At 57.6% G+C, this 27,986-nt stretch overlaps 1 protein-coding gene across 4 annotated transcripts; it reads right to left on the bottom strand.

Annotated features, from left to right (window-relative positions):
- Positions 1–100: 100 nt before the first annotated feature.
- On the bottom strand, positions 101–27,986 carry NECTIN2 (nectin cell adhesion molecule 2). 4 transcript variants are annotated; one of them, XR_011421880.1, is made up of 10 exons: positions 26,388–26,706; positions 16,799–17,194; positions 13,366–13,662; positions 11,571–11,688; positions 11,128–11,276; positions 4,288–4,441; positions 2,107–2,170; positions 1,882–1,968; positions 755–1,230; positions 101–352 (listed from the first exon to the last, which is right to left on the bottom strand). XR_011421880.1 is itself a non-coding variant. In XM_070223001.1 (9 exons), exons 2-9 carry the CDS (start codon positions 17,070–17,072, stop codon positions 958–960), a joined length of 1,416 nt encoding a protein of 471 aa, XP_070079102.1. In that variant the 5' UTR covers positions 17,073–17,194; positions 27,312–27,986; the 3' UTR covers positions 101–957. The 4 variants fall into 4 exon arrangements, 2 of the variants coding, with proteins under 2 accessions (XP_070079102.1, XP_003362376.1); XR_011421881.1 differs by having other exon boundaries at positions 101–1,230; positions 4,288–7,269; positions 26,388–26,806; XM_070223001.1 differs by lacking the exon at positions 26,388–26,706 and adding an exon at positions 27,312–27,986 and having other exon boundaries at positions 101–1,230.

The raw sequence follows: 27,986 nt of genomic DNA, 5'->3' as shown, positions 1-27,986 counted from the left end.
CTCGAGTCTACTGATTCCCTCAAGCCCTGGGCCCCCTGTTCATTACCCATCATGCCCCACACCCATCCCCTTCACATCCCACAGAAAACACACGTTGAGAGATGGTCAAAGTACAAACTCATATTTTCTAGGAAATGCTATATTACAAAACAATATATCCCCTACCCCCAACCCAGGTGACCCACTTTCCCCCCCCCCCCAGGGGGACGCTTGGGTCCCATCCCACTGGGCAGGAATAAAAGTAGTCAATAGTGTTCAGAGTAACAGCAAATTCTTCTCCCAAGGCTGGGGCTGGCAAGGCACACTGTGCATGAGGCTCACCCCATCTAGTCCTGGGCTGGGGTTTAATTACCTGTGGACAGAAATTGGGGTAGTGGGGCTCAGGGAAGTGTGTGGACCCTGGGACTCCTGCCTGCAGGAAGGAAGGGATGGGGAAGCTCTGCCTGGGGCTGGGGAATCCCCTCCCTCCCACCTTTGGGGAACAGACAGGGTGGGGAGGGGGCGAGTGGGTCTCTGCCGCCTGGAGGGCTCAGGTCTGAGCAGCAGGGTACCCCCAGTGCCCACCCCAGCAAAGCTATTGGGAGTTTACTGTCTGAGGACAAATCAGAGGACTGGAGTCTTCTCTGGGATGTGGGGGGAGTCTGGAGATGGTGGGACATGAGAGGTATGATGCAAGGTCACAGTCTTAGGAGTCCTTGGGGTCAGAGGTTGTGCAGAAACAGAACCCCCCTAGGCCCTCATGATATAAGGTTACCAGGTTTCCATTGTCATGGCTGGTTTCTCTGGGTCAGAGGTCATGGATTAGAGGTCATAGTGGAGCCACCATGGTAGAAGTCACAGATGAGATGCATGTGTGTTAACTGACAGTGGCCTGGCCAGCAGTCAGGGGGCATTAGATCCCTGGCAGAAAGCCGAGAGATCATAAAGTGAGCAGCAAGAGGCCAGGGCCATGGCAGCTCACACATACATGGCCCGGGACATGACAAAGCCTTTGCTCTGGTAGGAATCAGGGGGACTGGAGTAGGACAGGGCATCATAGATGGGGTTGATCTTGTCCAGATAGTCCTCCTCCTCCTCCTCCTCCTCTTCATTCTCGAGGTCCAGGGAAACCTCCTCCACAGCTGGTGGCCCTGGAGGCACCAGGATGGGGGACCCCAGGCTCATGGCCCCTGTGAGCAGGGGCCCCGACCGCTCTTCCAAGGTGGGCAGCTCATGGTATCGAGGCAATTCCTGGGGGGGGTGGTGAACAGGAGCCCAAGGTCACTTCCTGAGCATGATACAGAATTCCAACCTGTCCCTTGACCCCCAAATCCTGACCATCTGCCCATGCCAACCAGACCCGACCTCATCCATTGTCACCTGGGTAGAGACCACACTGGGACAACCACATGGCTTGTCCCTAACTCAAAGCCCAGAGCATGGACCTCACCCTGTCAGTCCTGGGTCTCTCCTTTGTCTTTTCTACCGCTGACCCCATGTCTTTCCCCATGAACCCTTGACTTCAATCTTGACCTCAACTACTTGACCATAGCCCTAAATAGCCCCTTGAAACTTGACTTGTCTCAACTTCACTGTCTGACCCCTGACCTCCAGTAGACCACTGTCTTGTCGCAGCTCCAGGCACAGTATCTGGCAGATATAGATGTTCAACAGTCTTCATTGACCGCGTGACTTTAAACTCTAACCTGATGTCTTTGACCCTTTCAACCATGACCTCCCCCATTGAATCCTAGACGCATCTCAATGCTCTAAGCTCTGACTAGAGACACAGCCCTGATCTTGAGTTGTGACCTTTAGTCCTTGACCTCTTATGTCAGGGACTGACCCTTGGCCCTTAAACCCAGACCCCAAACCCACCCATGTTCTCCCCAGAGCTCCTACCTGCTCAGCGCATGGGACACCAGCATCAAAGTAGGGGGTCTTGAGTGGGCTGTGCTCCGAGGCCCCCAAAGTGAATAGCTGGGAGGGCTGCAGGGGGAGGAGGAAGAACAGGTCAGGACGCCCCCCACAGCCAGCCTCTCCCCACCAGCCCCCCCAGCCCCGGCCACAGTGGGGAAAGGTGAGTGTGGTGGTGAGGGCAGCCTGGGCTCCAGGGGAAGTGCTCACCATCTCTGGCTCCTCCAGCTTCGCCTTTGGGGTGGGTGGCTTGTACGAGGGAGGCCCCTCCTGGCTGTGGGGTAGAAGGTAGGGCAGGTAGAGGCTCAGACCCAAGAAGCTCTCCTACCCCAGGGCCACTGCACATGCTCTTCCCTCTGCCTGACCTCCCTTTCCCCCGCCCCCACCCACCCCTCGCCTGGCTAACTCCTACTCATCCTGTGAATAGCTTTTCCTCCAGGAAGCTTCCCTGATTCTCCAGGAGGATCAGACAGTCCTGTTATATAGCTGCACTTCCTGCTTAGGGAAGTTTGTATTTGAAACGTTATTTCTGATGTCATTCAACATGAGAAGAGGGAGATTGGCAGTGGATGTTAGCTCAGGGTGAATCTTCCTCAGCAAAAAATAATAATAATAAAGTCCCCTCCTCCAGGAAGCCCTCCCTGACCCTCGAGGCTGGGTCAGGTGCCCCCTCACAGCTCCCTCAGCTTCCTTAGCCCAGCCCTGGCCATGCTGGACCATCACCGTCTGGGGAATAGGTCTGTCTCCTCCCAGCAGTAAGCCCCAGGAGGGCAGGCCCAGGGCCATCCCATCTCAGGAACCACTGGGTCTCAGCACCAGGCTGGGCTTAGAGGAGAAGCTCCATAGCAAGATGCTGACTTGTACAGACAAGATGATCCAGACAGTGGTTCACAAACTTGCTTGTGCGTGAGAATAACTTAGGGAGCTTGTTATAAATACGGACTGAGAGCCCCTCCTGTATACGCATTTTTAACAAGTGTTCCTACACCCACACACTATGTGGTGTTATTTGAGACCCATTTTACCCCCCAAGAGCTTACTTGCTAGATGAATTTCAGCAAGTGATTTCAGCTCTCTGAATCTGTTTCCTCTTCGATAAAATGAATATCATTGGCTCTCTCTGAGAATTTATGTTCCCATGACATATTTATGTGTGTGGACACTTTTTAAATGTTTGTCTCATCTTTGTGTCCCTATCCTCCAGGGCCTGGCCCCAAGTGGGTACTTTCTGAATACTTATTGAATCAACAAATGGACGGGAGGCTTCCTCAAGGTCACACCTGTAAAATGCATCTCACAGAGAAGGGGGGCTAATTGCCCCCAACATCCAGTCTCCTCTCTTCTCACAGTAATAGAAATCTCAGCTGGACATACGGCCACCCAGAGAAAAACTACATTTCCCAGCTTCCTCTGCAGCTGGGGCAGCCATATGACTAAGTTCTGGCTAATGGGAAGTGAAAGGAAGTGATGTGTTCCCCTACAGGGCAGCCCACAGCCTTCTATTTCCATTTCCCTTTTCCACAGGCAGGAATGGGGGTGTTGAGGCCAGGATGGCCATGTCTGGTTGTCATGTACATAGACAACGATAGAAGAGTGGGGAGCCATCTCGGAATTTGAGTGAAGGCTCCACTACAGGGTGATGAAAATAAGAAGAAGAATTTTTCACATATTGAGGTATATGGGGGAAGCCATTCTGGTTTAACCCCAATTCAGCCTAAAACTTGTTTTTCCCAGAGCAGCCTGACTTAGGGCCCACCAGATGTGCACTGTACATCTGCTTCATGCATTTTCCCAAAGCAAAGAATAGGATAAATGTCTCCCTTCCTCTGACGCCAATATCAGTAATTCTTTGAAGATCAGCTTTTCTTCCCAGAGAAAACCAAGGTCAAGTTGACCTGCTGTGTACCTGTTAAACTGCAGCAAAACATCTTTGTGACTATGGGGGAAAGAAAATTGTATTCCTGTCATGCTTGGTGTATGTTCTTTGTTCTAAAACAATATATAACCATGCGGTAAACCACGCTCCCCTGCAGTGCTTTCTTCTCCAGTGGAGATTGCACTTCCGGGCTAGTCCTCAGCACTGGCTCGATAAATATCACTATCTTTCTTATCCATGGTTGGTTATTGATTATTTGCGTCGACAAGGGAAAGTGGAGCAACAAGATAGCAGGAGCCTGGGCTCTGAGGACCTCACAGAGCAGAGCTGTTGGACCCATGCTTTACGGGAGACAGAAATGAACTCTCCCCTCCACCCCAGCCGAGTCATAGTTATCTGGGCTCTCTCTGTTTCACACAGCCATTATGGATGATTGTCCCCCACCCTTGCCCCGACCCTGTGCTCCCCAGTTCTGGGGCCCCTCCCCCACCCGCTTCTCAGGGCCCATCACTCACTCATCCTCCTCCTCTGCCCCCTGCAGCCCCTGCTCCTTCTGCTGCTGCCGGCAGATGATGATGCCCGTGGCAGCCACAGCGGTGGCAATGATGGCAGCAATGATGCCCCCAATGATGCCACCCGTGGCCCCTGCGCCTGCTGTGTTGGGAGTCTCTGCAAGAAGAGGGATAGCATGAGGGGGTGTCCAGGAGGAAGCCACTGCGCCTTATTCCCAGTGCCCCCTCTCTAAGTCACAGCCCACCTGCCTACCCTCTCTCCCAAGGGCAGGGGACATTCTTCCCTTCAACTAATCCTCACTGAGCATTTGCTGTGGGCTAGGATGGTGACCAAAACATACAAAGTCCCCACCCCCATGGAACTTGCGTTCTGGGAGAGAGAGGGACCAACTGTACAGAAACAAAGACAATGGCGAATGTGCCAGGTGGCAGTGACGTGACACAGGATACAACTCTAACAGCAGGGAAGATGATAAGAAAGTGACAGAGCAGGGGCCCTCAAGGGTAGTCAGAGCGGGCCTTGCTGCAGGTGACATTCAGCGAAGACCTGCAGGGGCTGCCGGGGATGGCCAGGAGAACGTGAGAGTGTTCCAGGCAGAGGGGACAGCCAGCGAAAAGGCCCGGAGGAGGAAGCCCCGTGTTGTTTTTAAGGAACAGCACGGGGACCACGCGGCCGGCTCGAGCAGAGCGATGAGGGGCGAGTGGGGGAACGCGGGAAGGGAGAGGACGGGGGAGCAGAGCTAAGAGGCAGAGAATTGGGGGGATTCTGGGATTGGGATCAGAACTCCTCTTTCGTTACAGGGGACGGAGTCCTCCTGGGCGGAGGATCACAGCTCCTCCAAGCTGACCGGACAGGGGGTTGGGAGGACTCGCGGCCCCCGGGGCCTCTCCTGTGTAGCGCTTCCCTCTCCTGGCATCTTCTGGCACAGTTACCTGTCTACTCGCCAATTTCCACACTAGACTATGAGCTGCGAGGGGCAGGGTCTGGCACACAGTTGGCATCTTCTAGACGCATGAGGAGGGGCCCAGCACAGGCTCTCCAGGACCTACCGCATGCCAGATTGACAAGATTCCCGCCCCCGCCTGCAGGCACCGCCCTCCCATGGTGCAGGGGACGGGGTGGGACAGACAGGAAACAGCCAGAGGAAATAACAGGTGTGCAAGAGCCCCACCCTTCTATCAACCCCACCACACATGCAAGGAGAGAAAGCTGCCCAGAGGGATGACGTCTGGATCCCCGGAGGATCCGACTTCCGCAAGGTCCTGTTCGACGCGAGGGCTGGCATCCTCTGGCGGGCTTCAGGGCGTGGAGGAATAACAGAGTAGTTGCTGCTCGGTCCACTCATGGTCACCCTAAAATTACTGTGATTCCTGTCGTCACTACTGACCGCATTCCTGGGAGGTCACCGCTGTGTCCCCAGCAGAGTGAGTGCGAGTGCACGCTGGTGGAAGAAATGAACTCCCCCAGCACCTCCTGGCTGCTCAGCCCCATAGAGACCCGCCCCTAACTGCCTCAGGAGCAGAGACGAAGGGCACCTGGCCACCTGCGTTTCACACAGGCAGCTCTGGGGCTCGGGAGAGCAGAGGTGGCTGGGTTTTAACCCTGGCCCTCCCAGGTCCCTGCCTCAGTCCCTGGGCTGGGTGTGGGGGGTTTTCTAGTTGGGGGGAGTGGGAGGGATACAGAGCTGTGGCCCCTCCCTCTGAATCACTGAAAATTCCCCCGGGCCCAGCCTGGGGACACAGAAAGAGGAAGGAGGCTGGGAAAGGCCACTGCTCCATGGTGACAGGTGGGACTTCCCTGCTTCCTCAGTACCCTCGCCTGCTCCGTACCCTCAGGGGCCCCGAGGCAGGGGCAGCCCTCCCTCCCAAGATCCTCAGCAACCTCAGGAGGTGGGGTCTGAGCTCCCCCCGGGGGTCAGGTCCCAGCATCCCCCCCGCAGGGCCCCAGGAGTCCAGCACCCCAGCCCCACTCTCTCGGGAACTCAGGCCTCCCACCAGTCTGGCCACTCCCCAGGGAAGGCAGCCTCTGTGCTGGAAGCCCCGCGCCCAAGCATCTCAGCCTCTAAGCTCAGTTTCCAGTCCCACTGGCCTCGGGGGGTCTTCAGCATCCAATGGGTCTTTCAAGGACCCAAGCAGTCAGAGCCTCCCAGCTTTCTCAAGTCGAGCACCCATCAGGCTCCCTCTCCCTGGGGCCCACTTCAGCTCTTCCCATCCCTGGGACTCAGCAGTTCCTGTCCCGCCCCAAGGAGGGGGTCTGATGTATTACAAGACACCCCCAATGTTTTCCTCCAAGGCGTTTATTAACTCCTGAGTTTCATGGGGCCGGGGCAGGCCGGAGCCAAAACCAAGTCTCCGGGGGGGGTCCGCTGTGGGTCCCCGCTACCGAGCTCCCCGGGGCCTCCCCTTCCCCAGGCAGCCCTGGAGACGCAAGTCCAGTGTGTGATTCGCCACCTCCCTCCAAGCCCAGGAAATCGGGAGGCAGCCTTTGAACTCCAGTGTCATCCAGACAAACGAGTCCAACCAGTCTGGAAGCCTTGGCTGGTGCAGCCGGCTCTGTCTGTCTGTCTGTCTGTCTTGGGGGTCACACGTATACCGCCCGCCGTGAGATGAGGGAGCCATCCAGCTGGGACTCCATGTCGTCCTCGAGCACCGGGGGTGGAGGCAACATGAGGTCCTTCTCTGCCTTCTCCTCCTTCTCCTCGTCTTCCTCCTCATCCTCCTCGTCCTTGCCATCTGGCCCTGGGGGACCAGGGGCCACTGGTGTCCTGTAGACGGGGCCTCCGTTCCCAAACACTTGCGTTTTTGCATCGTAGGACGCTCCTCTGCCGCCGTCCTCTCCTCCTCCGGGGCTCTTCCTCCTCCTCCTCCCCCTCAGCAGGATGAAGGCCAAGGACCCCCCAGCCAGAAGCAGCAGCACCAGCAGAGTCCCCCCCACGGCCCCCCACACCACTGGACCCACGTCTCGGGTTGAGGCCCGGGGGGTGTCTGAGGAGAGAGAAGGAGGGTGAGAGAGAGAGAGAGGGAGACACGAGGTCAAGAGGAGATGTCTAGGGGGGCAGGAAGGACACAGGACACGGGGGTGGGAGGGCAGTGAGGGAACGAGGAGGCGACTCTGAGAGAGCAGAGAACGGAGCAGGAGGTGGGGAGGGAAGGGAGAGCTCGTTTGTTCTTTGCTACAGGCTGGGGGCTTTGTACATAGTTGGGGGGGGGGTGCCAACTGGTGGTCCCCAGATGTGTTTCCTTCCACCTGCACAGTGTCTTTCAAAAATTAAACTTGCTAGCCAACATTGCCAAAACCAGGCCATTTTGCCGAAAATTCCAGATTTCTTTTAGAGAAAAAGGAATCTGATCTGGCACCATCAAAGTCTCATCTCCTCCACCTGGTGACGGGGCTGTCACTGAGGGAAGGCTGGGGACTGGCAAGGGAACAGAGTTCCCCACCTGGTCACCCAGTCACCCCTACAGGCATCTGAGTCTGCAACCCCCTTAGGACGTGCTGTGGGGTCCTCACAAAAGCTCTGAGGTCAGGGTGGTGGGATCTTGGGGGGATCCAGCCAGAGAGAGGCAGAGCTGAAGTGGAGGTGAGGCTGTTTGGTCCTCAAGCTCTTTGCACTTGCAGGAAGGGGACTGAGAAGGGCAAGGGTCCTGGGGAAGAATTCCTCCCTGGGGAGTGGCTGGGAGCCCGTGGTCTGGGCGGCCTGGCCGCCTCCTCTCTGAACCACACGTCCTCAGCGTGGAAAAGGGGGCTCACGACGCCTACAGCTAGTGTCGCCCTAGTGTCGCCCGCAGTGGCTGAGCGGGTGGGAGGGGAGGGCTGGGGGGGGGGGAAGGGAGGGGAAAGTCGGAGAAGGAAGCGCTAAGCCAGGGAGCACTAATGGGGAGGAGGCAAGAGAATGAGGGAGGGGGCGTCTGGGCCCCATGCCAGGGACAGATACTGATGCCACAGGCCCTGGAATCCCCTCACACAAGCCCTTTCCCCGTCCTGCACACAGGACCTGGCAAGGAGAGACGGACAGGGGTCCATTTATACCGATCCCCTCTCCCCACACCGCTGCACACAGCGGGGCTGGGACCCAGGCGCTTGAGGACATCGTTTCTGGGTGTTTCTTTTAAGAGTGGCCTTTTCAAATAGGGAATCACAACCCCGTGGGCTGTCAAATCAGTAACATGACTCGCAAGTAGCAATAAAAAAAAAAAGTAGACTAGAAAAAGCGGATCTCCAGTATGAAGGGTAAGTACTATTTTGTGAAGCCTTTGCAGGGGGTGGGGTATGTCTCTACCTGCACACAGGGTCGGGGCAGGAAACAGACTGCTCACCGTGCGTGCTCATCCATCTCGTCTGGGAACCAGTTTTAACGTGTCTTGGAATGTCTGCCTGTTTCTGGAGGTGGTATTTTGGAGATGGCGGGGGAGCGCTCATGAGTCTGCAGGCCCAACGCTCTCTGAGGTCTCGCTGAGGCGACGTCTAGTCTGAGCTGCAGCCCGTGCACCTGTCTGTGCCGGAGCGAACCCCAAACCATGCGTCTGTGACATGTCTGGATCCGTGTGCGCATGGGAATCCGCGTGTCTGTGACGGAATATCTGGGCATGATGTGTCTCTGGGACCCGCTCAGAGTGGTTCCACCACTGCTGCGAGTTTTCTCCCTGGGCCGGGCTGTCTGTTGGTATTCCCACGGCAGTGGCGGGATCTCTAGGCTCCTCACAGCATGTCCCCATTTCTGTTGGCATCCATCTGTGGGCACACGTCTTTGCGACGATGTCTTTGACTGTGTGCGGGCCTGTGGCCAGCTCTGGGAGAGTTGAGGAGCAGGAAGGTCTTTCCAGAGGGCTGAGTCTTTCTCTGGGGGTGTCATTCTGTGGGCCCCCATGTCCCTGATGGGGCTCTGAGTATGTGTGTGTTTCACTGGGGAATATTGCCAAAGGGCTGAAGGCTGAAGCTGCTGTGTTCTCTTTGTGGGGGGGGGGGGGGTGCTTCCAGCACTGGACATCCCTGGGATGTCTGTGTGTTTGGGGGGTGTCCATATTTTTGCGGTTGTCTATTCTTCCGAAGGCCCTTATGTGTGACCGCATCTGTGTTCTGCAGGCTCCGCCCCCTGGCGGTGCCTACCGCGGGAGCGTGGGTTGGGAGACCAGCCTCCTGGGTGTTTCTGGGGTAGCGGTCCAGGGCTGTATTTCCAGTTGGGCATCTTGCTGGATGGGTGGAGCTGGCCCTCCGCTGGGTGTGCCTTGGAGGGCACACACTGTGTCTTTCTTGTCCACCATTGTATCCCCAACTTCAGCGAGGCTGCCTGGCAAAGAGGAAACCTCAACAAATATTTCTCAGATGACGATGCGTTGAAAGAGAATCTCTGTAAAGGGGTTTCTGGGGAACTCCTGAGGGTGTGCACCTCTGAGAACATCTCCAAGTTTCTTTCTCAGCCTCTGTGTGTGTGATGCTGTTTCCGCGTGTAGAACCGTTGCTGTTCCAGATCCTTCTGGCTTCCAGCATGTCTGTGGTAGTGTCTCCCTCCAGGTGTGCGTGTTTGTGTGTATCTGAGCCTGTCAGCCATGCTGAGGGCAGGTCAACTGTCTTTCTGATTTGTGGTTTGTGACAGTGTTTCTAAATAGCGATGTCACATCTCCCTGGTGAGTGACTAAATTCCTTAGGAGGGGTCTGTTTTCATTTGGGTGTCTGTCCAGGTGTGTGTGTGTGGTGTTAAGATCATGTCTCAGTAAGGGGTCTCTTTCCGTCTGTCTCCAGGTGTGAGTGTGTGTCCATCTTCACACCTACATCTTTGCGTTTGTTCTCGGTCGTGCTTCTGGGGGACTGTCCTCCTACCCGCAGAGGCTGTTGTGTGTCGCGCGGGCGTGCTGCAAGGACCGCCATGCTGGGAGGCTCTTTCCAGGAACCTGTGGCATCTCACCGGCTCTGGCCTGGTGTCATCTGGCTTTGTTCAGTATGTCTTGGCTGGTGTCCCTGCTCTCTCGGGGTGTGGATCTTGGTGACAATGGGTTTGAGTGTGTGGGTTACGTTTTGGGTGAGTGTCTGTTTCGATTCCAACGCATCTCGAAGCACAGAGCGTGTCTCTGTAGATGCAGGCCCTGGGGGCTGTGGCTCTGACATGGAGGGGACTCCATTCCCAGACCAGGAGTCCACGTGTCTCTGTCTCTGATGCGTAGCCCCATAACCGCCCCAGCCTCCCTGCAGGCTTGTGGGTCTACAGCTGTGACTTCAATCTCGTTTCCATCAGCCTGTGCACAGGCCTGGCTTGGCTTCGTTCTCTTCCTCTCCAGCGACATGTCTTGGGGCTTGTGTGCTTCTGTGTTCACATCAGGAGACAGAGAACTTTCGACCCACAGACGCACAGCCGCCATTCCCCAAATACCACCTCCAGAAACACAAACCTTCCAGCACACACTAGCACTGCTTTCCAGACGGTTCTGACCAGCACTCACGTAAGAGGTCAACGTTTCTGAACATCTCTGTGTCTATCTAGCTGCTGACATGTGTCTCTCCGACAGTCAGCTATGTGATTCTGTGCGTGCGTCTCACTGGCTGGAGCCCACGGCAATGTCCCTGAGTCTCTTCCTGAAGACCCTTCCCCGCCTCTACTTTCTACAAAGCCCCCAGCACAGGCCTCTACCTCCTCACTCCTCTGCCCACGCCCACCCTGTCACCCCAATCCAGATCCCACCTGGGACAAGGCAAAAAAGCCACAGGGCCCTGCTCCCCGATTGGCGAGGTGGGTCGGAAGCCCTCTCCCGGCCGGCGGCACAGCCTCTCCAGCGCGGCCCGGCTCCAGGAGGGAGGAGCGCCGGGGGAGCAGACCCACTTGTCACACGCCGCCCCCAAGACCCGCTTACCTCGAACGAGGACCACCTGCTCTGCGCGGCCTGTGCCCACGGCGTTGGTGACCGTGCAGATGAAGGTGGTGTTGACCAGCTTGTCCACCGAGTGGATGATCAGCTGGGGGCCCTGGGCGACGGCTGAGGCTGGCAGGGTGCCCGAGGTTCTGGAGAGGATGGGGGTCATGTGACGGGGACAGCAGGGGCCAGACGGGAGCAAGGCCTGGTCCCTGATGACAGAGCCCTCGGAAGCCCAGCTCCAGGGATCTAAAACTTACTGCCTGAGAGCCCAGTACTGCCAGCTCCCTCCTTCTGGAAGACTCATGGGTTTGGGCCCCTGGTGGTCCTCTCCCATGACCCAGGAGATCAGGCCCCCAGCCCCTCCTCCCTCAGACCCAGGAGATCAGGCCCCCAGCCCCTCCTCCCTCAGACCCAGGAGTCCAGGTCCACCCGGGACTCACGTGCTCCAGTCATAGCCTGTGGGCTCTGGGTTGCTGCGGACGTCACAGCTCAGGGTGGCCTCACTACGGCCGAGGTACCAGTTGTCATCATAGCCAGAGATGGAGACTTCAGGGGGGTCTGATGGAAACAGGGGGACTGGCTGAGAAATGGGGAGAATCCCCGAGGAGGTGATAGGTAAGCAGATAGATGGGAATCCTACAGAAACGGCATAGGAGCCAGCCCTCATGGCCTAGTGGTTAAAGTTTGGGGTGCTCTGCTTCAGTGGGGCAGGTTTGGTTCCTGGTCGTGGAACCACACCATGTCAGTGGCCATGCTGGGGTGGCGGCTCATATAGAAGAACTAGAAGGACCTACAACTAGAATCTACAACTGTATACTGGGGCTTTGGGAAGGGAAAAAAAGAGAGAGAGAGGAAGATTGGTAACAGATGTTAGCTCAGGGGGAATCTTTCCCAGCAATAAAAAGGAAAATAAATGAGGAAGGACAAAAGGGAGAGAGGCAGAATATTAAAAAATAAAAGAAGAAATGAGGTGGTTTGGCAGGAGGTGGAACCACAGAAACTGGTGCAGATCAGTCTGGGCTGTGTCTGCTGAGGCCAGTGTGGACACCATCCAGGGACGCCGCTGTGGGTGGTTGTGAGGAAGGCATTGTTCAGTGTAGACAGGGCCTGCGGGAGCCACTTCAGATAATGTGTGTTACCTCCAACTGCCAGAGTAGGTGAGGGGATGGGTTTAGCCGAAGGCCTTGCCTGGGAGCCAGGGTAGAGGATTCTGAGTTGGGGTTTGGGGTATGTTTGGACAGTGACTGGAAGGGCTGGTAAGGTTCCCATTTGGGCAGAGTCTGCAGGGAGAGTGCCAGGGCAGCCTCTATGGATGGTATTAGGGGGTGTCAGCGTAGGCAGTTTTGAAGAGCTGGCACAGAACATTCTGGAAGGGCCAGTAGTGACAGGGCCCAGAGGGGCCAATGTGAATCATACTGGGGGGTGGGAGCTGGTGTAGAGACCCCAGGAGGCTCAGTATAGACGGTGCCTAGGGAAGCCAATTCAGGCAGTGTGAATGGGGGTGCGTGTGTAGACAACGTTGGGTTGGGCAGACCAGGAGTCGTTGATATACAGACAGAGAGGGAGCAGTGTCCACCAGGGTCCATGAGAGCCAGGAAAGATATGGTTGGGGGAAGTTACGTGCTGGTAAACTGGCTCTCTGAAAGGAGGAAAAAAAAAACCCAGCCCTTGAGGCCGGCCCTGTGGCATAGCAGTTAAGTTCGGCGCACTCCACTTCAGTGGCCTTGGTTCATGGGTTTGGATCCTGGGCACAGACCTACACCAATTGTCAGCCATGCTGTGGTGGCATCCCACATACAAAGTAGAGAAAGACTGGCACAGATGTTGGCTCAGGGCCAATCTTCCTCAGCAAAAAAAGAAAAAAAAAAACCCCAGCCCCCAGCTGCAGAGTTTGCCAATTTCCTTGTCATAAACACTCCCCCAGGCTTGATTTCAAGCTACCAATATGACTTCACTAGATGCAGAATTGGGAAGAAATGTATAAAACTGGCCCTTGCAGACCCACTATGGCTTACACTGTTGATGGTGGCAGCAAGAAGACAGCCTAGGGAAGCAGTGTAGACCATGAGGGGGCAGTGTGTAGATAGAGCCAGTGTAGACAACAGGCAGGAAGGCAGTGCAGAATTATTCGGCCCGAGGGAACCAATGCAGACAACACTCGGGGAGAGTGTAGACATGCCCTAGAGGAGAGCGTGTAGACAGCCCTGGGGGTTCGATCACTCCTGACACACTCACAGCGCACGGAGAGGCTCACAGACAGCAGATCGGGCTCCTTGAAGCTCTCGTGCTCCACTTTGCAGATGACCTCGACACCGTCTGCTCGGCCCAAGGGCACCAGGGTGAAGCGGCTGGTGACGGTGACTGTGCCGGGCACAGACCCGGACACCTGGCTCTCTCTGGCCTCCCCATCCAAGGGCGAAAGCCAGGAGATCCGGGCGGGTGGCCGGCCCCCCGTGGAGACACAGCGGGCTACGGGCACAGGCTCCAGGCTGAGCGGGACCTCCTGCTTCTCAATACGGTTCTGGGGCTGGGCTGGGGAAAGGAACAGAGCGGGCGTGTCAGTCTTCACCTGCAGTCATTCAACAAACACCTCAGCCGTGGAGCTGAGCAGTTAAGACCCAGCTGCCCAGGTTGCCATCCCAGTGCTGCTGCTTAGCAGCTGCATGGCCTTAGGCAAGTCATTTCCCAACTCCGTACCTCAGTTTCCTCTGAAACTGGGGACGATAAATGTTCCCACCCCCTAGGATTGTGTGCGGATTAAATAAATTATACGTAAAGCCCTTTGGACAGAGCCCGGCACTGTGCTATGCATGAGCCATTTTATTATACTGTCTGCTCTGCTCTGCTAGAAAAGCAGAGACGGCGTCTGAAAAGCCTGGAAGAGGCTGAGATTTAAAAAGAAAAGCCAAAAGCAGGCCAGCGTGGTCCAGAGGTCCAGCTGGAAAGACCTCCCACTTCTTTCCTGCGATCACGGTTAGACTGTGGTGCTGGAAGTTAATAAAGGCAAGAGACTCCCGAGGCTGGGAATCATTTGCCCTTTTCACTCATCCTTCTGGAGAACACGGGAAAATATTAGGAGGGAAAACCGACCCTCCACGAAAAATCAGAATAGCACCCAGTTCCCGACGCGGGCCCCCACCCAGCCTGACGCCTGCTCCTGCCGCACGGCTCCAGCTGCCTCTGGACCTCTCCATCTGGGCGTCCCCTGAGCTTCTCAGCCCTCCTCTGCTTCCCTCTCCTTCCCCTGCCTCCTGGACGGCCACAGCGCCTCTGATGGCTTCCCCACATCCTCTCTGCACCCTCCCATCCACCCTTGGGTGCCCCAGGCACCCCACCCCACCCACCTCTGTCCCTGCTCCCGCCCACTGCGGGGTCTCGGTGACCTTGCACCTGGAAGGCTCCGGCCCTCCTTCTGCTTGGCTCGCTCCTCCCCTTCCTCCAGGTCCCAGCCTAACTTCCTCTAGGGAAGTTCTCTGACTTCTGACCCTCTCCTGTTGGTGGCCCTCGCAGCACCGCCTGCTCCCTCCAAGAGCCTCGGCTGTTCTGTTCTGCTCTCCTGCCCCCGCAGGTGCCTCCCCAAACCTCTTGCCCAGAACAAACGATTGCACAAGAAGAGGGACCTTTGCAAGGGGTGGTGGGGAGAAGAGCCGGGCTCTGGGTTATGCAAAACAGCTATGGTTTCAGGCTGCCTAGAAAGGGAAGCGTTGACCCAGGAGATGCCTCAGACTCTCCGGGGCTGGAGGAGGGAAAATAAAGTGTCCAGGGTGATGTGGCTTCTGGGAAGTCGTTGGGGGGCAGGTGGGATTCCAGGGGAATGCCGACAGTTAGCAAGAAATAGCATCCTTCAAAAAAATACCTTCCTCCCACTTCCCCGGCTCGCTCAGCGGCTGTGTGGTCGCCCTGCCGCCGAAGCCGGAAGGCTGGGAGTCCTCCCCGAGGTCCTCCCTCCATTCGTGGACGAGAGCTGACTATCTCCCAACAGTGTCTCTCTTCCACCCACTTCCCTCCACCCGCCTCCCGCTGAATCTGGCCTCTTCCAAGCCAGTGCCTTCTCCCTCCTGGTCTCTCTGCTTCCAGCCACCTCTGCTGACCCCTCCAATAGCCCCCCACAGCAGCCCGTCATCTTCAAACAGTGTCAACAATCTGATCAGGTGGCTCTGCTGGCTGGAACCCCTCCAACGGCTCCAAATGGTACTTGGGATGAAGTCCACCCGACGAGGCCCAGGCAAGCCGGGCCTGATGGGGTCCCTGCCTCGGTGAGGGTCACCCAAGCCCTCACCACCACCTCGCCAGCCTCCTTTCTGTTCTTGGCACGCCAAGCTCGCTCTCCCACCCCGGCTTTGCACACACTGTTCCATCTGCTCGTGCATCCCTTCCTCTGCTGGTGGAGGTGTGCCCACGAGGGGCCCTTCTTACACCACAGGACTTGACTAAGAGGCTTCTATCTAAATTCGATTCTGTCTAAATGAGGCCACCGGGTCCCTTACTCGGAGTGAGTATTTTACAACATCCTGTTTGCCAATTTCATTCTTCTCTGGCTTCATCTTTAAAATATCCCCCAAATCTGATCTCGTCACGCCCACTGCCTCCACCTCGGTCTATTTGCTATCAACTCCCGCCTGGACTTACACAGTCGCCTCCTCTGTGGCCTCCCAGCTTCCACCCTCACCTCCCACCTCCGTGCAGCCAGAAGGAGCCTGGGAGACCCCAAGCCAGATCACACCCCTCCCCTGCTCAGAACTTCCCGGAGCTCTTGTGCTCTCAGGGCAAAAGCCAAAGGCCTGGGCCAGCCCAGTGGCACAGTGGTTAAGTTTGAATGCTCTGCTTCAGCGGCCTGGGGTTCGTGGGTTCGGATCCTGGGTGCAGACCAACACACCGCTCAACCAGCCATGCTGTGGTGGCATCCCACATACAAAATAGAGGAAGACTGGCAAGATGTTAGCTCAGTGACAATCTTCCACACCAAAAAAAAAAAGCAAAAGTCTTGATAAGCTCCATGAGCCTATCTGTGATCCATGCCCTCCCCTTCACCACCTTCCCCGTGTCGTCCTTTCCTATTATCCCTGTCTTCACTCATCTCCACCACACTGACTTCCTCATCCTTCCTCAAATATTCCAGGTGCGAGCTGCCTCAGGGCCTTTGCACTTACCATTCCCTCTGCCTGGCACTCTCTTCCCTTAGATATTTGCAGGGCTCCCTCAGCTCCTTCTAGTTCTTGTTCAAACACCACAGACCTCGCTAGGTGAAGCACAACCTGCCCCACTCCGGCGTCCACAGCACGTATAACCACGTGTACGGCACATGTGTATGGTGGCAGATGGTAATTAGACTTTGGGTGGTGAGCACGACACAGTCTATACAGAAATCGAAACATGATGTATACCTGACACTTATAGAATGTTATAAACCAATGTGACCTCAATCAAAAAAATAAAGGGAAAAAAAAGAACAGTGCCTGGTACACAGGGGTGCTGAATACACATCCCTGCTGTGTCCCCAACTGGCAGAACAGCATCTGACAAAGAGCAGGTGTTTCAGGAATATTTGCCAGTTGACTGAAGACCACGGAGAAAGTTGACATTATGGCCGAAGCAGAGAGGGAAACAGACCCCTTGCCACATCGCGCTCCTCCCCACCTCACTGTCCCCCGCTCCCCGCCCTGCTCACCTATGGCCCTGAGCCAGGTCACTCCACGGCCGGTGCCCTGGGGGAAGGTGGCAAACTCGCAGGTGTAGTTGCCTTCATCCTCCACCGTCAGCCCCCCCAGCGCCAGCGTGGCATCTCGCAGCTCCATCTTCGCGCCCTGCCCAGCCCCAGGGCTCTGCCTGGCCGTGACAAAGGACAACCGCTCCTTGCCAGGCTTCGGGCTGGGGAAGCTGGGCCCGTACAAAGGGTGGAAAACAGCCACGTTCGAGCTGATCCCAGCAGCATCCATGCGCATCCACGTCACCTGTGACACCTGGACCTCAGAGGCTGGTGGCAGCAGGTGGCACGGCAGCTCCACGGTGCCCCCCAGGTGGCCCCGCACCTCGGGCAGCACGCGCACCTGCACATCCTGGGCTCCTGGGAGAGAGGGAAGAGGGAAGTCAGGTGGGCAAAGGACCCAGACCCCTGCAGGCTTGGCAGGGCCGTCCTGAGGGGGCCCCACAGGGACATGCAGACCCCAAAGGGAACACCGGAGCCTTCAAGGGGCCCCGATTCCAGTAAGGCCAGCCAGAAAAGACACAGAGGAAAACTAGGGCCCTCTGAGTCCATCTAACACATCATGGAATTACTGTGACTAGGCGCCATGAGGAAATCGTGGTTACATTGTGTGGCTTTTTCTTAAAAGATACAGGGTTACAATGTCAACTTTGCAATCTTCTCTCAAACGGTTCAGTAAGAAAATAAAACAATATACAGAGACAGTGAAGAAACAAATGCGGCCAATGGCCCCGCCGGAAAGTCTAGAGGCCTCTGGTCCACCCTTCCACCCGCATGTTTGAAATTTTTCAGGATAAAATGTTTGGAGAAAAAAATAATCCTCCCAAATCAAGTCAACAGAAAAATAAATCGATCACCAAACAAATTTCAAAAAAATTAAAAAGTGGGAGGGTAGTTTTCATCTTTTTCCATAGGAATTTACTTGCTCCCACCTTTTGATAAAACCTACAGCTCTCTTAGACTGTTTTTTTTTTGGGGGGGGCAGCTTTACAGAGAAATAATTCCCATCTACCCATTTAAAGTGTCCCGCTTAATGGCTTTTTGTATATTGACGAGTTCTGCATCCATCGCCGTAATCAATTTTAGGCCATTTTTATAATCCCCCAAAGAAATTTCTGTACCCATTAACAGTCACTCCCCATTCCCCCCCACCCCACCCCCCAGCCCTGGTAACCTCTCATCCACTTCCTGTCTCTAAAGATCTGCCTGTTCTGGACATTTCACATAAACAGAATCATGCACTATGTGACCTTTTGAGACTGGCTTTCTTCACTCAGCATAACCTTGCAGGGTCATCCATGTCATAGCACGGGTCAGTACTCATTCCTCTTTATGGCCGAATAATATTCCATTGTGGGGACATACCACATTTCGTTTATCTCCTCATCAGCTGACGGACATGTGGGTTGTTTCCACTTTTGGGTGGTCATAAACACAGCTACTGCGAATATTTATGTACAAGTTTTTGCTAAACGTCTGTTTCCGTTTCTCAGCTTATCTTTTTTTTCCTCATTTTTAATAACAACCGGAATAAAGAAGAATGTTTCCAGCCTGGCGACTGAGGACACAGGCTGCCTGGGTTTGAATCCTGGCTCTGCCACCTGCTGGCACTGTGACCTGGGGCAAGCCATTTAACCTCTCTGTGCCTCAGTTTCCTCAGCTGTAAAAAGAGGGTCATGACCGCGCCCACCTCCTGGGCTTGTTATAAGGATTAAAGACTATTTGTAGCGCACTTGGCACAGGAAACACGGGCTCCGAGATGGTTAAATAAACACAGCCGGGTAAGTGGCTCTCGACACTCAGCCTCCGGCAAAGCCAAGGGCACACACCCCGTCTCAAGGGGCTGACTCCGACCCAGCTGACTCCAACCGAGGTGGGGATGGGGAGTGTGTGCAGCCTCTGGTCTCACAAAGGAACCCAGGGAACATTAACAGGTGACCCTAACGAGAGGGTCCCCGGCAGAAAGCAACCCCTCGGGCGGGGCCAGTGCCAGGCACTTTTGGAAAGAAGCCATCAGTGAAGTGGCAGCAGGGTGTGACACACGCATCATCTCGTGGAATTCCCCGCACAGGTCTCCCAACTCAGACCTCACAGTGCCACCTTGGGAGATGGGGCCTCTCCACTCTGGGGCGACCCCAGAGCGACAAGAGTGTGGCATCTCGGAGCAGATGGCAGGGATCTCCTGCTGGCTCTGTCCCTTTCCAGGTGGCAGACCTTGTTTGGAGCCTAATCTCCTCCGTCTATAAAATGGGGATGTTTAAGTGGCCGTGCAGCGTCCCTGAGACAATTCCATGACTCAGTGTTTTCCCGTAAGCCCTTCGCAGGGCCTGGCACGGGTGAGTCAGGCCGAGGTGAATGGCCCCCCGCAGCAAGCCGGATCCAGCTCTCACTTGTGTTTACTTTCGCCCTACATGGCATTGTTTCAGAAGTGACCTCGCGGCACAGAAGGGTCTGGAGATTCAAGGTCAAAACTCAAACAAAAATCAGGATATGGGACTCCCGGGGGGCAGTTGGGTGGCGCTGAGGAAGGGCCACCCCGTTCCCTCAAGGCATTCCCTGAGGTGCCAGGACCCTCCTCTCTCCTGGCTGCCACATGCACTCAGTGCGGGACAAGGATCCCCAAAAGCTCTGCCCCCTTCTAGCCGGTTGAGGAAGGAAGGGTCCCCAGTCAGGTGCGTGGCAGAGAAAGCAGGATGGGGCCAGGGAGTGGGGGCTCCCCCTGAGGCAAGTGGGAGCCAATGAGGGCTCTTCAATTGGAGAAGGACTTGGCTGAAGCCAAGGAGACTTGAGGGGAAGGCGGAGCTGGACAGCAATGCATTATCAGACACCAAAAGGCCTGACAAGTGTCAACAAAAAGACCCAGAGGTCCCAACTGTGCCTGGGCATGGGGAGGAGGTCGGCTCCACCAGAGGGAGTTAGAAAGGGGTTTAGCGGTTGGGGGAGAGGGCGGAACCGGAAGTAATCTGCTCTCCCGCCATCCTTTCCCATCCTATGCAAATCCATGCAACCAGTATGGACTCAACCCACGGAGCAGGTGCTCCACAAACACTGTCGAATGAGTATCAGGCTCTGTGCTGGCAGCGGGGCCACCAAAGCGCTGGGACCATCAGATGCCATTCCAGCAGGGGAGACAAATATTGCACAAACCGTCATCACCAAGGACACCATAAAGACTGAAGGGGGTGGGTGTGGGAGAAGAAGCTGGAGCAAGAGGCCTGACCCACTGAGGCGGGTGCGGAGGGCTTCCTGGTGGTGGAGACTGGAGCCCTCTCTGGGCCTCTGGGCCCCTTCTGGGACTCAGCTTTCCTGTCCTCAGGAGAGTCCTGTGATGGCAAGATGCTCCATCTCCCTTTGGAGGGAGGCTGTCCCCCCCTCCCCCGCTTCTGGGGGGGAGCGTCTCAACACTGTCAGCTTCAGAGGACTAAAAACACCCACTTCTAGCTCCCTGTGGGGCAGACTCCTCAGATCATTCTTTCACCCCCAGGATGCTGCCCCAGGTGGCCACGCACCTCTCCGCTCCCTGAGCCGGCCCTCGTCCTCCAGCCCCGCACCCCATTTGTCTACACAGCACCTCGCCCCATCTGACACCCTAGACATTTCTCGACCCCCTTGAGCTCCACCAGGACAGAGATTCTGTCCCGTTTTGCTCACAGCTGGACCCTCCGCACCTGCAACAGAGACCGGCTGGCAGTAGTGAATGAACACGGTCCTAAAACCCCGCGCTCTCCGACCCCTTCTCAGTTGCTAATTCTGAGTGAATGCGTAGGCTGGTTGAGCCCCTGAGGGGCTAGCAGTCCGTTTTTTTTTTTGGCATTTCCACTTCAGGAAAAGGTTCAGGATCAAAGCGTTGGAGTCCTCCCCGCGCCCCCCCGCCCCCCCCCACCTTCTCTCTCACCCCACACGCATCCATCAGGAAATCCTGTCAGCTCCATCTTCAAAACACATCTACTACAGTCCGACCACATCTGACCCGTCCACCGCCGCCATCCTGGCCTCGTCTGCTGGCACCTCCCCTCTGGGGCAGCCCCCCCTCATGGAGGACTGCAGATGCCCCTCACAGTCTGTTCCCACAGGCAGCCCGAGGGGCCTGTGAGAAGCTACAGCAGACCGTGTCCCTCCTCTCTGCTCTGAGCCCTCCCATGGCTCTCTTTTCACTCAGAAAAAAGCTCAGGTCTTTCCAGCGGTCCACAGATGCTGCCTGGTCTGTGCCTGTCCTCATGCTGACCTCATCTCCCACCCTCGTCCCCTTGGCTCACCCTGTTCCAGCCACGCTGGCCTCCGCACTATCCCTCAATCGTGCCAGGCAAGTCCCACCTCAGGGCCTTTGCACATGCTGTCCCCTCATCTTGGAATGCTCTTCCCACACACGTCCCAAGGGCTCCCTCTCTCCCTTCCTTCAGCCCTTTGCTTAGCCAGGCATTCCCTAATCGCCCACTGACAATAACAAAATCTCCTTGCCTCTGCTCTGTTTTCCTCATAACTCCCGATGTATCGTCCCCAAGAGAACATCAGTGCTGGGGGCAGGGACCTTCATCTGTCTTGTTCTCTGCTGGATCCCCAGAGCCTAGATCAGTGCCTGACACACTGTAGGAGCCCCAGAAACGTGCTGAACGAATGAATGAGATGAAGATGGGGAACCAAGAATGCAGCAGATCACACAGGCTGAGGTTGAACTAGAGTTTAGTCTTTTTCCTGAGGGTACTGGGGAGCCACAGAGAGTTACACATAGAGGGAGGAACAGGCTTCGGTTTGTGCTCTAGAAAGAGCCCTCAGAATGGAGTGGGGCAGGGTCTCAGAGCAAGAAGAGGGACCTGGACCAGGGTAGGGGCTGTGGGGATGGAGGGAAAAGCGGACTGGAAGCATATTCAGAAGCTGGAATGTTGAGACAGGGAGGCTGATAGACGGTGGGATAAGGGGGAACGGGTGTGGACTGCCGCCCAGGTATTTTGCATTTCAGGTGGAGGCGGGGAAATGAAGCCAAGAGGACAGCCCGCCGGCCTGGAGTTAGGACTCTAGTGCCCAGCACGCTGCTGGGTGGGTGCCTGTGCCCTGACCTTGTCCAGGACCTGGCCGGCACCACGGCGGGGGAGTGACCGTGAGAACGCTGGCCTTCCTCAGCTTCCCTCCACGAGCCAGAATGCTGACAGCTCCATGAGGTGTCAGCTGGGTCCCCAGACACGCTTCCTCTCCCTGCGGCCCAGGCCTGCAGGTTTCCTGTCGGGGGCAGAGTGGGGGCTGGCCAGGGCATTGTGTGAGCCGGGGGGGGGGGGGGGGGGGGGGGGGGGGGAACTTTGGGAGACAGACACCGAATCCAAAACCCTCCTATCTGGGGAAGGGAAGATCAAGACAGTGACCTATGGAAAGGGAGGGGGAGGGGGCTGGGGGCCCAGACTCCTCAGTCCCAGAACAGACTTCTGGGTTCCTGCCCAGCTGGCCTCTCCAGGCTTGGCTCACCCTGGACCTATAAAGCCCTGGGAGCCGCCCTCTCCCCACAGGACGCGGCCAGACTCTAGCAGCCCTTTCAGGCCAGCGTGCTGAGAGGACTGGCCTGGGCTGCTGCCTCGGCCACCTCAGTAATTAATTAATTGCATTAATCATAGTGCCCACCCCCACAGTGGACATCCAGGAGCCGGTCTGGGGGGTGAGCAGTAGCAGGCGCCACCAGGATGTGGGGCTGTCTGTGTGACCTGCCTCCTGATTCGCCTGCCTCCCTGGTGGTCATCACCCAGTGCCGGGAGATCCCCCCTCCCTGGCTGAGAGTTCTCTACCTTTGCTCAGGGGCTTGGCTGCCCCGAAGGCCTCCCCTGGGGGCTCTGACATTTCTGCGGGTGGATCTCTAGGACTGTCTGAGCCTCTCACACAGAATCCCTTACGCGCAGCGCTCCGCCCAGTTCAGAGTTCACACCTGCCTGCTTCTGCCTCTGAGACCGGCCCCGCCCCCCCACAGGTCCCTCTCTTTGATCTCTGGTGTCTGTCCTTGCATCCGGTTCTTAGGGTCCCAAGCTATGTCTCCAACTCCCAGGGTCTCTGGTCTCTGCCTCTGTCTCTCTCAGAGACCCTGTCACTCTTACCTTTGTCTCCAAGGAGTGCCTGTCTCTGCCTTCTGTGTCTCTCATTTTTTTCCTCTCTCTCTCTAACATCTTTATGGAGATATAATTCCCACACCCTACAATTGCCCATTTAAAAGTGTACAGTTCAATGGCTTTTTGTGTATTCATAGATTCATGTGTCCATCACCACAATCCACTGCAAACGTTTCACCAGCCCATCAAGAGACCCCACCTCCTTAACCGGTCTCATATTCTCTTTCCTGTGGAGCTCTGACCTCTGTGGTCCCTGTCTTTCTGGGTCGGGGTCTCCTGGTCTCTGGAATCTGGTTCCGGCCATCGATTCCTGGGGTCTCTGATCTCTTGAGGTTTGGGCTCTCCATCTCTCAGGTTTCTGTTTCTCTCTGTCTCTGGCCCTTGGATCTCCCTGCGCCCTGGTCTCCCCAGCCCCGCATGTCTCTCCCCATCTCGGACACACTTCCTCCCTGCCTGGGCCATCTCACTGGGTCCCCTCTCCTCCTCCTGCTCCATTTCTCAGCATGGCTGGGACATTAAAAATGTAACAGTGTCCCAGGTGGGGGCGGGGGAGCTGGCCGGGGTGCCCAACTCGCTGTGCCTCCTATGTTCACCTCTCCCTCTGCCCCCGCACACTGCTGGCCTTGAGGCTCGCTGATGCCCTAACCTCCCCGGGGTCCTGGCATCTCCATCACTCACAGTTGGGGTCTTTTGGGCTCCCTGCCTGTCACCAAACCCCTAAGTCTCTCTCCTCAGGCTGTGCCTGCCTTTATCCTGGTGTCTCTGCCCAGCTCCTTGCCCCCACCTTTCTCCGTCCCATCCCAGTGTCTTTCTGTCCCCTCCCTGGGGCTCTACTTCATTCCTCCCCAGCTCTCGGTTCATTCCCGTATGTGTCCCCAACCCCACCCCTAAATCTGTTTCCGACGTCCTCCCTCTGTCAGCGTCTGTCCCCATCCCTGTATCTCCTCCTCTCTGTCCATCTCTCTCCCCCTCTCCTCCCCCGAGTATGGGGACAGACTCACCCCGACTTCTCCTCTGCCCAGTTCCCCTTCCCTAACAAGAAGAGACAGCGGGCCTGCAGTCCTCTCTTCTCCCCTCCCCCTCCACGATGTGGGGCTGCCTGGCTGACATGGATGAGCAGTGAAAGCTGGGGAGGACTGAGGAGCCAAGCCGGCCCAGCGGGAGGCCCAGGTGGTGCACCCTCATTCCGTGGAGGCTGAGGAGGAGGAAGGCAGAGCAGCCAGAGAGGGTAAACAGAGACGGAGGGAAAGGAGAGAGGGAGACGGGGAGCAGGGAGGAGAGAAAGCTCAGAGAGAGATGGAGAGAGAGAGGAGGGAGCCAGAGGAGCAGAGAGAGCGAGAGCAAGTGAGAGCCTGAGAGAGAGAGAGATGAAGGGAGGGAAGGAGGGAGGGAGGGAGAGAGAGGGAGAGAGGAAGGGAGCAGCGAGGGCAAGATGGCAGAGAGCAAAGGCACAAGGATGGACCATCAGGAAGGGGAAGGCCCCTCCCCAGGCTAAGGGCCTTCACAGGGATCAGTGGGACCTCCGAACCCTCCCAGTGGCCCTGCAGGGACTGGACTGTTATCTCAGTTTTACACAGGAGGAAATGCGGGCTCAGAGGCGCTTTCTGGAGCCCACCCGGTGGAGCAGGGCCAAGAAAGGCTCCGAAGTCTGCAGTCTGGCTTCCAGGGACGGCTGTAAATCCTGGGAAAGTTGCTTGCCCTTTCGAACCCTCTGTTTCCTCATCTGCAAAATGGGAACAGGAACAGGACCTGTCACCCAGGGCAGCCTAGAGCTTCCCATGACATCACCAGCCAAGTCAAGGCCTGGCTCACTGTCAGGTGGATTCGGAGCATTCCCCCAGAGGTGGCAGCCTCTGACCTCACCTCCCTAATCTCTGACACAGAAGGGGGAGGCAGGGAATGCAAGAAGCAGCACCCAGCCCGGGTCAAGGCTGGGAGATAACTCAGAGACATACTAGGAAAAGTGAGGTCAGAAGGATGACCGGGTTTCCCCAAGATGCCCCTGTGCTTTCTGGGCAAACTCTTGGGAAACCCCAGTATCCTAAGTTTCCAGCTGGGAATAAACAGCCGGGTCATCTGCAAGGGGCGGAGCCAGAGCCTTCTCCACCTTGCTTCCTCCCAGCCCCTCCCTCCCCTGGGGGCTGCGCCCCACCTCCATGGGGGGTTGGGGGAAACAGGAGGGGGTATTGGGCAGGGCAAATGGAGGGGCGGAGGATTAGGGTGGCGTCCCCTCGCGGCCACCTTCCGAGGCGGATCCGAGGACAAAGACGCGACAACAGGAGAGATAAGGTCCCGAAACCTGGAGCCCGGAACCGGGAGCCAGGAGAGCGCGCCCGCCCCAGCTCGACGAAAGTGAAACCGGGAAAACTTCCCCAGGGACGTCCCCACCGACAGCTCACAGGGAAAGGGACCGGTCCCAGCCTTTGAGACTCGGCCTCCTGTTTCCCTGGGACACAGCTGATGGAGCCTTCCGCTTCCACACAGCGCCTCCAGCCCTAAGAATATATCTAGAAGCCAAGAGACGGGGTCCCTGCCCACCTTTATATCTGGATCTCAGGAGACATTCCAGTGCTCACAATCTGAAGCCCACGAGATAGGGCCTCTTGTCCCCCCCCACCCCAATTCTACCTGGGACCCAGGAGACAGAGCCCCCCGCTCACAATTAAATCTGAAACCCACAAGCTTGAGCCCTTCCTGCCCCCAATGCTACCAGAACCCCAGTAGACATAGCCCCTAGCCTTCATTCTACCTGGTACCCAGGACACAGAGCCCCCAGCCCCTAATCTTTCTGGAGCCCAGGAGTCAGCCCCGAGCCCCTTGTTTCCTGGGGCCTAAGAGTCAGAGCCTGCAGCTCCCTGAGGCCCGGGGTTGGAGCCCTCAGGCCCTGTCCCAGGTCGCCGGAACTCTCCTCCCGGGCCCTCCAAGGGACCCAAAGTCTGAGCTCTCCGCCTCTTCTCTCGAGGACCTCGACCTCTGGCCCCCTGCCCTCGATCCTGCCCGGGCCTCAGACGCCCAACCTTGGGAGAAGGGAAAAGGGCGGGTGGGGTGGTCTCGCCTCCTCCTCCGACCCTCCTGCTGAGGGTGGGGAGACATTCCCCACATTCCTGAGGGGGTGAGCGCAGACGGAAACCCAGATCCGAGGGAACCGATCGGCGCGGGGTGGGGAGGGGGCGCGAGGCCTTGGATTTAACCCTTTCGGCGACAGAGTCTGAGTAAGGGGGAGGGGGTAACAGAAGTCCGGCGTAGGATGGGGAGTTCGGATGAGGAAGGGTGTCGGGGGTGAGAGGGATGCAGAGACCAAAGGTGGGAGTCTCAGAGAGAGGATGAGGTGTCGGGGGGTCGGAGTCGGTGGGGCGAGAGAGGGGGCCCGGGGATCCGGGGTGGAGGCGGGGAGGGTGCTCGGGCTCACCCCTCGGAGGCGGGGAAGGGGCCGGTCCGCGCGCGCGGGCGGGGGGGCTGCGGTCTCTCACCGGTTTCCCGGAGCAGCAGCAGCAGCAGCGGCAGCAGCGGCAGCGTCCGCAGCGATCTGGACGGCGGAAGGGCTGCGGCCCGGGCCATGGGGGGCCCGGGGAGGGGCTGGGCCCGGGCGGAGGCCCGTGGGCTACTCTGCGGACGCCGATCGGCGGGGCAGGCGAGCAGGTGCCTGAGCGGCTCGGCTCCGGGCCAGTTCCGCCGCGCTCCGCTCTCCCGGCTCGGCTCTCGGGCCGGTTCTCTCGGCTCCGCGCCCCCGGCCCCTAGCTTCTTTCTGGCCGTTCGGACTCGCTGACGTCACAGGACCCACCCCTTCCCTCCCCCCACCTGTCCAGCCGATCCCGGGCTCAGGCCCCGCCCCATGCTCTTCTGGCCCCGCCCCCTCTGAAATTCCACGCTGGTCCTGCCCCAGGATTCTACACCCGCCCCTCCCAGAATTCCACATTCCCACCCCCAGCATTCTGCACCCGCCCCCTCCCAGGATTCTACACCTGCCGTCCTCCAGGATTCCATGTTCGCCCCGCCCCTGGGATCCTGTCCCTGCCTTCTCCTGGGGTTCAAGCCCCGCCGCCTTAGGGCTTTTAACCACGCCCCCTGCCCTCGAGGAGGTCCCCCCCAGTCCCCCCCGCGTCCCTCCCCCTTCTCTGACGGCTCCTTTAAGGCGGAGCCTCACGCCAACTATGGAACTTCTTATCGACCCCGCCCCCGTGAGGCCACGCCCCCGCGACGGCCACGCCCCCCTGTAGTGTGTCCGGCTCCTTCCCCGGAGCCCCGACCGGCCAGCTCTGGCCCCGCCCCAAGCTCTGGCCCCGCCCCTCCAGCTTAGCCCTGGCCTCGTCACCCCTGCGGGGGGCACGTGGGTTCGCTGGGCCCCGCCCCTTCTGGAGCCCCGCCCCCAGCCGAGGCCCCGCCCCCAACCCCACCTCGCCAGTCCCCGAGTTCTTGCTCCTTGTCGGGTCGCGTCTGCGGGCATCTCGGCTTCTCCCCGTCTCTTTCCGATCTCTGCCGCGGATGCTGGGCGCCGCTGCGTGGTTTTTTCTAGATTTCTCTCTGCCTCTCTTAGTGTCTCTCGTCTCTCTATCTTGGGTTCTCCTTCTCCGTCCCTGTATTTCTCTATCTCTGGGTCTTTCGGTCCTCACGTCTCGGGGTCGCTTTGTGTTTCTGGCTCTCTTTGTCTTTCTGTCACTGTTTCTGTGTCACTTGGTCTCCGTATCTCTTTCCATCCCTTTGACTCTCTGTCTGTCTCTGTGTCTCTCCTCCTCCCTGCGTCTCTGTGTCTCTGTGTCTCTCCATCTCTGTGCCTACTGTCTCTGCCCTCCAGTCTCTGTGTGTCTCTGAGTCTCTCTTCCAGTGTCTCTTGCTTCTCCCTCGCTGTCTCTGTTCTCCGCGTCCCTCCCTCCCTGCATCCCCGTCCTCTCCTCCTCCATCTGGTCCGCACCGTCTCCTTACCGCGGCCGCCCGCCAGGGGGCAGCACAGACCGGCCCCCGCGCTCCGCGGGCTGTGCGGGGCTGGGCTGGGGTCGGGCCGCTGGCCTCCGCCGGTCCCTCCCCGTGTCCTTGTCCCACTTCTCCTATCTCCCCAGCCTCCTCGCGTCTTT

This window comes from Equus caballus, chromosome 10 (assembly GCF_041296265.1).
Source record: "Equus caballus isolate H_3958 breed thoroughbred chromosome 10, TB-T2T, whole genome shotgun sequence".
Classification (NCBI taxonomy): Eukaryota; Metazoa; Chordata; class Mammalia; order Perissodactyla; family Equidae; genus Equus; species Equus caballus.
The sequence above is the reverse complement of the archived record's forward strand: the minus strand, read 5'-3'. Positions and strand labels throughout refer to the sequence as shown.